The sequence below is a fragment of the Lonchura striata genome, chromosome 2, assembly GCF_046129695.1.
Source record: "Lonchura striata isolate bLonStr1 chromosome 2, bLonStr1.mat, whole genome shotgun sequence".
Classification (NCBI taxonomy): domain Eukaryota; kingdom Metazoa; phylum Chordata; class Aves; order Passeriformes; family Estrildidae; genus Lonchura; species Lonchura striata.
Window position 1 is genome coordinate 86334586 of NC_134604.1, and position 11099 is coordinate 86345684.

The 11099-nt window shown below is 42.4% G+C and overlaps 2 protein-coding genes across 5 annotated transcripts in view; both read right to left on the minus strand.

Annotated features, from left to right (window-relative positions):
- The window catches only part of INPP4A (inositol polyphosphate-4-phosphatase type I A), a 107756-nt gene extending 106315 nt beyond the window's left edge, over positions 1-1441 (minus strand). For 2 of the 4 annotated variants that reach the window (XM_077781531.1, XM_077781530.1), the window contains exon 1: positions 1367-1441. The gene's annotated coding sequence lies outside the window, so the exon portion shown is untranslated. The remainder of the gene's footprint in view (positions 1-1366) is intronic. The other 2 variants (XM_021546602.3, XM_077781533.1) reach the window with 2 other exon arrangements.
- A 4718-nt stretch (positions 1442-6159) lies between these two features.
- COA5 (cytochrome c oxidase assembly factor 5) lies at positions 6160-11053 on the minus strand. Its single transcript, XM_021546688.3, has 3 exons — positions 10881-11053; positions 10420-10503; positions 6160-8322 (listed from the first exon to the last, which is right to left on the minus strand). The coding sequence occupies exons 1-3, from the start codon at positions 10980-10982 to the stop codon at positions 8281-8283; spliced, it is 228 nt and encodes a 75-aa protein (XP_021402363.1). The 5' UTR covers positions 10983-11053; the 3' UTR covers positions 6160-8280.
- Positions 11054-11099: the final 46 nt, after the last annotated feature.

Genomic DNA, 11099 nt, shown 5'->3' on the forward strand with positions numbered 1-11099 from the left:
AGATACTTGTGAAAATATTGGCAAGATACTGTGCTCTCTGAGTTCCTAGAAGCAAGGCAGTCCACTGAATTAGGATCATGAGAAGCAGGAAGAAAAACTTAGTAAGCTTTTAATTAAGAGCTTTTGTGAAAAGCATTAGCAAACAGTTGTTCTGCAGTGGGAAACTGCAAAGTAATCTTGTTTACAGCACAAGAGGGTTTTCTAGGGTTTGAGGGCAGAGACAAACATGAGTCTCTGCTCTGTTGCTTAAGAAGTAACCCAGCAAGATCCTCCCAGCTGGGTCTCTACTACCAGCCTAGACAAGCTCAACAGCAGAGGCTTCTGCAGAGGGATGGTATCGGCCTGCAGATGGAGAGCTTCTGTCAACACCGTGCTGGATCACCCAGGCAAAAGCCCCTCTAGCGTCTCTGCAATCCAAGCCGGGCTTGATCAGCATATATAGACTTTACTCATGGTATGGGGGAAATGTATGCCACTGGAATAAAGCTTCCAGTTCATTCTTAACGCTGCTGGCCAAACCCACATAAGACGGATGATCGTGCATCAGTACTGCAAAGGCATTTCTACCATATTTCACAACCATATTCCAGCTCAATAAACGGGCAAAAATCTGAAATATGCACCAAATAAACACACAATCTGCTTCCTTTTAAGGCTTCTCAACACGGGAAAGGAATCGTGAACCCCAACCTTTAATAAATCAGGGGAGGTTAACCATCATCCCTGTGTTCGCTGTCTCGCTCCCGCGTCCCCCCGGAGGCGGCTAGCTCCGCGCTGTCCCTTACACACACGCTGTTTCCGCGCTGTCCCTCGCACACACGCTGTCTCCGCGCTGTCCCTTACACACGCGCTGTCTCCGCGCTGTCCCTTACACACGCGCTATCTCCGCGCTGTCCCTTACACACGCGCTGTCTCCGCGCTGTCCCTCGCACACACGCTGTCCCCGCGCTGTCCCCGCTCTGTCCCTCGCACACGCGCTGTCTCCGCGCTGTCTCCGCGCTGTCCCTCGCACACACGCTGTCCCCGCGCTGTCTCCGCGCTGTCCCCGCGCTGTCTCCGCGCTGTCCCTCGCACACGCGCTGTTGAGGCGCTCGCCGCAGCCCGGCACGGCTCGGGGCGAGCCGCGGCGAGCGCCAGGCGCGCACGGGCAGCGCCGGCAGCGCTGGCGGTGACAGCGCCGGCGGCCGAGCCGGGCCCTGCCAAGATGGGGGCTCGGCCGTGCGCGCCCGGCGCGGAGCCGCCGCCCGCCGCGGCAAACCCCGCCGCGCTCGGCGCCCGCCCCGCACCTTCTCCCGCTGCCCCCCGCCCCGCACCTTCTCCCGCTGCCCCCCGCTCCGCGGCCGCCCGGCCGGCGCCCGCCGCTCACCTCCGCAGCCGCGGCCGGCCGGGCACCGCCCCGCGGCAGCCACCGGCCCGCGCCCGCAGCGGCTCCGGCGCCCGCCCGCTCTGACGGCGCCGGGAGCGGCGGCCCCGCCCCGGCCGCGGCCCGGCCCCCTGCGGCCTCGGCCCGGCCGGCACCGCCGGCGCCGGAGCGCTTCGGGCTGGCCCCGCCGGTCGCCCGAGCCAGGGTATCACCTCCGGCTCCGGAAGATTCAGTAATACAGAAACGAGGATTCTCTTCATCTGCAGTTAAGCATCGGAGGTAGAAGGAATTCTTCCTAACGTCCAAATTAAATTTCCCCAAGCCCAGCTTACCCACTACGTCCTTTTGTCCTGTCGCTGGTTGCCTGGGGGTAGAGGCGGACCCCCACGCAGCTACAGCCTCCTTCCATGTGGTTGTAGAGAGCACTAAGGTTCCCCTGAGTCCTCTTTTCTCCAGGCCTAACAGCCACATCTCCCTGAGCTCCTCGTCATAGGACTTGTGCTCCGGCCCCTTCTCCAGCTCCACTGCCCTTCTCTGGACATGCTCCAGCACCTCATTGTTTTTCTTGAATTGAGGGGCCCAAAACTGGACACAGTACTCAAGGTGTGGCCTCACCTATGTGGAGTACAAGAGAATTACTTCCCTAGTCTTGCTGCTCATATTGATACATTTTAGCATGTTTCCTCCATGCGTCCATCCATCCATCCTCCACACCTGAAGTTGTTTGACAACTGTCTCACTCACATGTGGTGAAATTGCTGTGTGGCTGGAGGCTGAGCTCCATTTCTTAACCAACTTTTGTACCCTGCTACTATCAATGAGGGATTTATCGTGCTCAAGCAATGTTAAGAATAATTTGAAAGAATGTAGGAAGAGGTCACAGTCCAGCTCTGGCTCATTCTGTTATTTTCACATGGTGCACAAAAGCCAAGAACACAGGTTACTAATAAGCTACCTTGTGGGAACTCCCAAGAGGGAGGTGAGGGGCTCTGATGTAGAGGAAAGACTCTGAAGTGGGGAATCAGTGAGACACAGACACACTCGTCTGGATGCTTCCAGCTAACTGGGTATGACCTGAAGAGGACTGCTGCCAAGAAGCAGCTGAGTCAGTCCCAACACCCCTCTAGTGTAAGAATTTTAATTTGCCTGTTGCAGATCCCTCATGCTGGAAGATGCCAGCTGAAGTCCCCAGTATAATCTGAATTGGGATAGAGATGCCAGCAGAGGCAGCTTGAATTTTTCATTTTTCTTTTTGCATGTTGTTGGTGAAATTCCATGAAGGGCTCCGTGTTTCAAAATCACACAGAACTTATAGAGATGTTTTCAATGCATAGTCAAACATACATAATTTTTTTTTACCTTTGCCTATGGTTTAGCATAAAGCTAATGAACCCTGCCACATTCTTTAACAGAGAGACAGAAAATAAGAGTTCCTCTGCATACCAAACTAACTTGGTGAAAACAAGCTGGAAAGCAAGTAGACATTGTCACTAGCACCTTTCAAATTAAAAAAAAAAATCAGAAAAAAAAAAATCAAGAGTTTATTTGCAGCTGATGACATTATTAATCATCATCAAAGTACAACCTTTTTAAACAGCAGATTTGGACAGCTCCCCACCAAGGACTCTGGAAGAACAATGTTTGCTATTGATATTCATTTAGTATTAGGGAATTGAAACAGCACTAAAGCCCAAAGGACCACAAGGGCCTTATGTTGCACCAGTGTTGGAGGATGTGGAGAGTCACCATATTATTTGTAGGCAGAGCAGTCTGAATTGCCCTGGGCAAAATACAAGAAAACCCAGCAGGGTAGGAATGGATATGCTAGAGAGGTTTTCCATTTACCTATTTTTTTTTTAATTATGTTTTCCTAATCTATATGTAACAATACCTCACAAATAGAGGGGAATTGTATTTCAGTAGAGTACTTAGAGAACTGCTCTGGGACCATTACCAGGTTTAAGATTACTTCACATTTTCTTCAAAGGTATGTATGTATGCATAAACTCACTGCCAATTGTATTTGTGGACAACCCAACAGCTGACACTGATGAACAAAAGAACTGGGCCATCACACAGAAGTTCTGCAACAAATGATAAAGCATGCTGTTCAAAACTTCTATTATTCTTCAATACCCACATCTCAGGTTACACATCCAGGAAAAGAACACATAGCTATACCCGGGGAAAACATGCCATACACCGGGAAAACATCACAGTGAAAAACTACTGACTCTGAAAAAGGGATCAAGGTCATAAGGGACAGGGGATTGAGCACAAGATCTCAACTTAGCGTGGTGTGTTAAGTGACAAAATGTGACACTCACCCTGGAAGCACAATCAATAGTGTACAAAGAAAGCAGGGATTTTACCTGTACAGAGATCAATGCAAAAAACAGTAATAGAGATTTATCTCCTTCCTAGAAGAAGATTGCAAATTGTGTGATGGGACTAAGGAAGGCAGGTATAACATAAGATTTTAGGAAGTCAACCCATACATTCCGTTGCCTTTTTTTTTTTAAACGTTCAAATGCATTTCAGCAGGACAATGTAAGATACTACTCACCTTTTTGCAGAGCCATCCCTTCCTCTTCTCCAAGAAGTGAAAACTGAAGTCAAATTGTAATCACAATACACACATGCTCTTTCTACAGAGGGATTACTAGCTATTGAAATATTCCATCAAGAGAAAACAATCAGATTTTATACCATTTTCAAGACCTGATGCTTTTTCTGGCATAAAAAGCTTCACAGAAGTTCAGACTAGATGAAAGGTGTCATACTGTTACCTTAACTACTAATATAAAGCAGGAAGGGACCTGAATCTCCCATCTCAGCTGATAAAGGGCTTTATGGAGTTTTTGCCCATAAATTGACCAACACAAATTTTTAAACATCCAATTATCAATCCCCTCAACACACTATTAAGTCTCATCTTCCTCACCATGCCAACAATCCAGCAACCTGTAACAGATTTCTTCCCACTAAGAATCCCAGAAATCATCCTGCTATGACTGTTGGTGAGGTCCAGCTGCTTCAGAACCAAAACAGCTTGAGAAAACAGCTAATAAATATTAGACCTTTGTGACCTCGGAAAGACTTCAAAACTTTCCCTACCAAAAGAGCCTCTGAAGTTCCTGTCAGAAATTGACTGGGGAAAGTTCATATTCCTCTTCCTTTGAGTGGTAATGAAAGACAACACAATACAATTTTACAGTAGCACAGTTTATCATTAGAACTTATGAATTCCAATCCAATTTCTGCTTTGCTATTTTTCCGTAGCTCCTTTTAAAGCAATAGTAGCAATACTGCAGATTTAAAAAATCTTGTTCTAGGTCACAGAGATTTACTTGTATTATTTCCTCTGTTACTAAAATATCTTTAGGGAAATTATTCCATTCCATTTCACTGCAGCCCATTAGTACCTACAGGCCAGCCAAGAAAGAATATTGCATATGAAAGCCTCCATCAAGACACACCAATCTCAGCTTGACATAAAAATATATTTCCAATGTTCAGCTACTAAAATACATTATTACTTGAAACACATTACCTTCTACTACCTAATTAAGCAACTGTTAAAATGCTAACCTTGTTGCTTCTTCCACTTTCAGTGTTCAAGAACATTATAAATTAACCTACTGCAAATCCTGAAAATAAAGCATAGTCCACTTCAAGAAGCTGCTCTCTATGTTCACAGAATTTTCTACAAACTGTCAACCAAGTCATTGTGAAATGTGCCACTTACAGAAATAACTGGTTAATGATTTTCTGAAGATATCTGCAATAAAACCAGAAAATTCAGCAAGTAGATTTGGAAAAAGAAAAATGAGAAAGGATCTTAAGGTGTCTGGTTATTATTCTGTCAACTACAACTTATGACTGGAATTAAGCTGTTGTGCTCTTCAGCTTTAGACAAGACACATATTTACAATAAATACATTCTAAATGTATTTAGATTCTAAATGGCCATATATCAAGGCAGCATAAAATTCATCATGTTAACAAAGCTGCCAGAGCTCTGTATTTGTAAATTTTCTAACCACAGGCTTGAACAACAAATACTGCTTACCACCTACATTCTGTGGCTGCATTTTTAGATGATGACTTCATTTAATGCTGCTCTTGTGAGTAGAAGGTGTCAACCTAGTTTGTTCCAGGCTTTCACTGAAAACATGTAATTTTAAATGTTTTCTTTGGAAAAAAGCATCTCATCCAACCTGCTACCAGAAACTTTAAGAAGTGAAGAAAGACTGGACAACCAATTCCTTATGCCACCCAGTGAATAATGAAGCTCTTTAGAATACAAATGCACCCAGTCCAGGTGCAGAAAATATTTCAAAAGGGTTTTTTAGAGATACTTTGTATTTTGTCTCCTTCTGAGAGGCACATCTTAAATACTAAATGCGTGATACTTTTTAAATACCAAGGCTTTTCCCTCACTTTTCAACATACATGCACATGGGCCTTTGTTAAACAGACTCATATGCTTATCGCTCTGTACTAACTTGAAAGAACAGTTAACAGCCTAAAGAATTTTCAGAGTAAATAACCACAGCCTATTTTTTATCATCATAAACATGTGAGCAGCTCTGCAGGATGTGTTTACAGCTCTGTAAATACAACTGTTTGGAGGACTGGACCACAGAGAGAACATTTTAATTGCTGGAAGAGGATGTTGTAACACAGACAGGTCCTAACACTCAGAGCCACAGACGGCGACGTCAATCTTGACAGCATTTAGCACCCTCTGACTCTCCATCATGGAAAACAAATGAGAAGAACAAAAGCAGCAGTGAGGTCTTTGCAAACTCTATTCTTTATTCAGTACAAATTATTAGCACTGCTTATATTTGGGGTTCTGAAACTAGTATTAGCCTTTTAGCACCATGCCAACCATTGGCCCTCAACAACCCAATTTCATAGATCTCATCTTGCAAAATCTACCAAAGAATAGAAACATGTCTTTTTTTTAGTAAAAGTCAGTAAAGTAGCACAAGGCATGAGATAAAAACATCAATATATTTAAATAAAATAATTTTGTGCTTTAGGGAAAAAGCTGTAATCAAATGCATAGGACTTAAGGCATTAATGAAATGAACTACTTTTCCCAAAGGAGCATTCATATCTCTCAAGCTGGACAGTGCTCAAAGTCCCAAGACAATTATATAATTACTTATCTTTAGACAGAGTATTATGTTACACAATATTGGAACTGAACAAGTCTCTTGAGCAAATCAGTATCAAACTACTGCTGGTATTTTTATACCATCCTAGGTAGTTTAGTGAACCATTAGGAAGTTTTGACACTAATATTCTTTTGGATCAAATAATACATGTGTTCTGTTAATTACTAAACCATAAATATTCAATGGATTTAATTTTAACACTTGGTCTCCACTGGATCAAGCTGATTACTAGAAACAAGTATGTCTGTCTAAGATGTAGCAATGTTTCTGCTCCATTAGGACCATCAGGAGAGGCTTAGTGATTATGGCCGAGAAAGGAATAAAGATCACTTGAACACTTAACCTACAAACCCATGTATACCATGGGCATACCATGGAAGAATCCTTGATTACCACCTCACATACTATTGCCACTCCTCTCTCTAAATGACATTAAAATACCTGCCATCTGGCATTATATTTATTTTTAGTACCTTTTTTATGTTTTTCCTCCCGGAAAAGGCTTGTGAGTAATACTTTGGAATTAGAGTGCTAAGTTAAAAATATTCTTATGGACATAAATGATCATTTTAGTGTATGTAAAAAGATAATAGGGTTAAGTAGGCTGTGGAAAACAGAGGACGCTTACAGCACTTGAACAAATGAACTAGCTTCCACATGATCAACAGAACACAAAAATGTGAAATCAGAGTTGATTTAGGTGGCAAAAATAAAGTCCTACACATACATGGAATATAAACATTCTCTGACTCATTACAGAACAGTTGCTGAAGACAGAATTAAATAGTCAACATGTGCTCATTCACTGAAGTCATCAGTTTTAGAAACACACAATAAGTGTAGCATGCATCTGTTCAGACTGAATGTGTATCATTACATGGCTATAAACTTCAGCCAAGAAAAGTTACCATGGCTCTCTTCCTTCTCACTATTTCCTCATCTTGCTTCACAAATAACTTCAGTCTGAAGTTGAGTTTCCACATGTAAGAGTTACAACACCATTTATTTCTTAAAGGCTTGACACTTAAAGAGGCGGGGACGCTGAAGGAAGAAAAAGGAAATGTTCCTTTGGTAAAGCAGGTCTTATACAGAACCAGTTAACATTTACCACAGTCATGGTTCAAGCACTATTTAATGCTTCTTACTCCCATAAATCCCACTTCCTTAGCAGTGTGGAACTGAAAAACAGCACTGCTCTCATCTGTTACAGGTTTATTGAGTAGCCAATCTACTGGAGAGGAAGCAGCCTGCACACACATTTTACAACCTTGGTCAAGTCCTCATCTCTGAAAATAGCTCTAGTCTGAGAAACCCTCTGAGATGGTCATCTACTAAGGAAACGCTTCCTCAACACATCAAGTGAACTCCCAGTTCCATACCTTGTATAATTTCTAATAGTAAAAGATTATCAGAATTTACAGTAAAGTCACAAAAGACAACTTCAAAACATAATTACAACTTCTGCAGCTTGTTCTGAATTTCACATTTTTATTGCAAGTACATGACAGGTACCCATTTTGGCCAGAACTTGCAGCTTTATGCTTGCCTTCTTTTTAGCATTTAAATGCACATCCAGGTTAATCTGTTGGAATACTCAGGAGTAGACACCTTCCATGAAAATGCTGTATGAAAGGATGCAGCAGGTACCATCTTCCTGGTTTAGTCTCTGTTTTGTGTAGAGTGTTGATGAACCCCAAAGCTCCATGGTGAGGTCTCTTGACGAGGACTTCAGTATCCCTTCCTTCCTCTGAATCTTGCCCTGGTATCCAACTGAAAATTGAAGACAATATATTAAGAGCAGGTGTTTTCCAAAAGAGATATTGTAGAGTGTTTGTTCTACCTTGGCACTTCGTAACAACAGAACAAAGGCCAGAATAAAGCAGAAGAAAACTAGTGATTTAGCCAACAAGCCACAAGGGATTCCGATGAAAGAGAGATTATACAATCTTAAACTTCACACAAAACTAAAATTATGTGGTAAGTGTCCTATGCATTCTGAAATAAACAATATAAATTATAGAACAACATAGTAGGATGGCAAGGAACCCATGAAAAACAAGGTAAATCTGCTTAGATAATTTTGCAAATGTAACTGATAAAGTGAAGGAGGAAAATTCAGATCTGGTTGAAGTAGGAGTCACTACAAATGTCTGTGAGGAGTGGGGTAACTTAAATACACGAAGTTTCTGGAAAAAATATAAGCCAATCAGTAAAAACAGAAACATTATTAAACTTGTAAAATCTGCACATTTAATCTTGGCAATTACAGAAAAAGCATTTAATGAAAGGTTAAAGATGATGGTAAAGCTAAAATAAATGCCACAGTGCAGTACTTATAGAAGCTAAACTGCAAGTTCTTTCCCAATGCAGCAGAAAAACATACTGTGATCTTGGGAGAATTCTTCTGAACTTATCTTGAAGAGGGAGGCTGTGACAGATTGCAACTAAGCCATATTCTGATATTAGACTGAGGAGGTTTCTTTTACCACCATTAACTAACCCTTTTCCAGAATTCAGAACTGCAGCAAAATTTGTAAAGAGCTAGACTCATGATGACACAGCTTGTCCAATAACCAAGCAGCTTTCACTTTCAACTTTGGCCCTACTTCAACATCTAAAGTTTACTAAAGTTATTCCTCTGATTAGACTTTCTCTTTCCTTGAAAAGAAAACAGCATTGAGGCAAAACCCCAGATGATTTTTGCATACTGCAAGTTATATCTGTATTTAGTCTCTAACTTGGTTTTGGACACTCTTTAAGTTTCACTATTATAATCAATACCAAGTTTGAACATGATTACGGAGATTTACAGAATTAACAGGACACTCATCAATCTTAAAATTTGGAAGAGTTAAATAAAATCATTTAAGAGCCAGGCCAGTCCCTGCATGACTGGAGGCATTTAGCTAGAAACTTTAATCAGGCTCCCTTAACAATCCACAGGCAGAAAAATACAGACACATCATCTGGAGATGCATATGTTGCTACTGCAGCTTTATATAGGTATTTCAAACTTTTAATATACAACATCTTCCCATACACAGAAATAATAATTTGTCACTTTATGGATTAATATGGTTCATATAGAAGAAGTACAAAAAGCTCCTACAATGAATACAAAATGGAAGAAAAATTTAAAGTACCATTGCAGCTGTACACTCTTCATCGGAAAAAAAAATTGAAATGAGCCCTGCACTTCTCATGTTTGCAAAGTTTTAATACCATCTTTACCACATCTTAAATATGTTTTAGATGTTATGGAAACACAAGCAAAAACATTTTGGACATGGAACTTCTATCAAAATACAGAAAACTTTATCTAATTACATTTTTAAAAATTACTTGTCATTTTCATGCAGGATAGTTCATTATATAAAAAGCCAAACTGTTATTTATCATGAATTCTAGTACTCCAAGAAAATTAATGACTCAACGACTTCAATGCATAATCTTGCTTCAACAGTAAATGTCTCATTTCATTTAAATGTTCTCTTTATAGATGTTTTTGAAAGACCTTACAGGCAAAAGATAGCTTGCCAGTATCTTTTACTTGATATATTTTACCTGATCTACTAACATTTTTTAACCCAAAACTTTACTAAAAACAATAGTGAAAATACCTATATCACTTACCTGTGACATTCTAAGCCTAATCCAATTTAAACATGCCTTTTTCCAATTTTTCCTACTCTGTAGCTTCTTCTTCATGAGAACTGAGTACAATACCCATAGTTTAATCTGGATTCAAAGGCAAGAGCTGTTCTGCTTAATGACACCCACCGTAGTAAAATAATGTGTTTTTCTTAAAAAGAGGGGGGAAAGGACAGGAAACATTCAGGCCAGTAGCAGAAAACACCGCACACTTACCATTGATCTTTTGCATGCAAAGAATGTCACTTGCAAACTCCTACAGTGTCCTTCCCTCAAGCATTGTTTAGGGCTTTTGTTTTCCTAATACATGAAAAAATAAAGATTCAAAATTTGATTTCTACAGCTCATCAAAGAGACATCAAAACACTTGACAATCACAGAACAGAATCACGGAATACTGTGACTCGGAAAGCAGCTACAAGGCTCATCCAGTCCAACCCTTAAGGGAAGGCCAATACAGGGATGGGACCCACGACCCTGGCACCACGCTCTGGCCAACTGGAAGGGGCTTTTGAGGATTCTTTACTTCCGACTTCAGAGAAGTTCACTAGGGATTTCGCTTCGGTACGGCGACCTGCGCTCTCCCCTGGAACGGTAATTCCCTAAGCTACGCAAACAAGAGGAGAGAGGCCCCAGGGGCGCCCTGCGGGTCTCCGGCCGGAGGGCAGCGGGCTCACCCGCAGGACGCAGGGGCTCTCCAGCAGGCACTGCCGCAGGTCCTCCCGCACGCCGCTGCAGGCGCGCCCGTCCTCCTCCTTGTCCTCGTAGTACCTGGGCATGGCGGCGAGCCCGCGCTACGCGCCGCCGCCCGCCGCCATCCCGGGCGCTGCTTCCGGCGGCGGCAGGAAGGGACGGGGCGGCTCGGGAGGGACCGAGCGCCTGCGCCGCGGACGGCG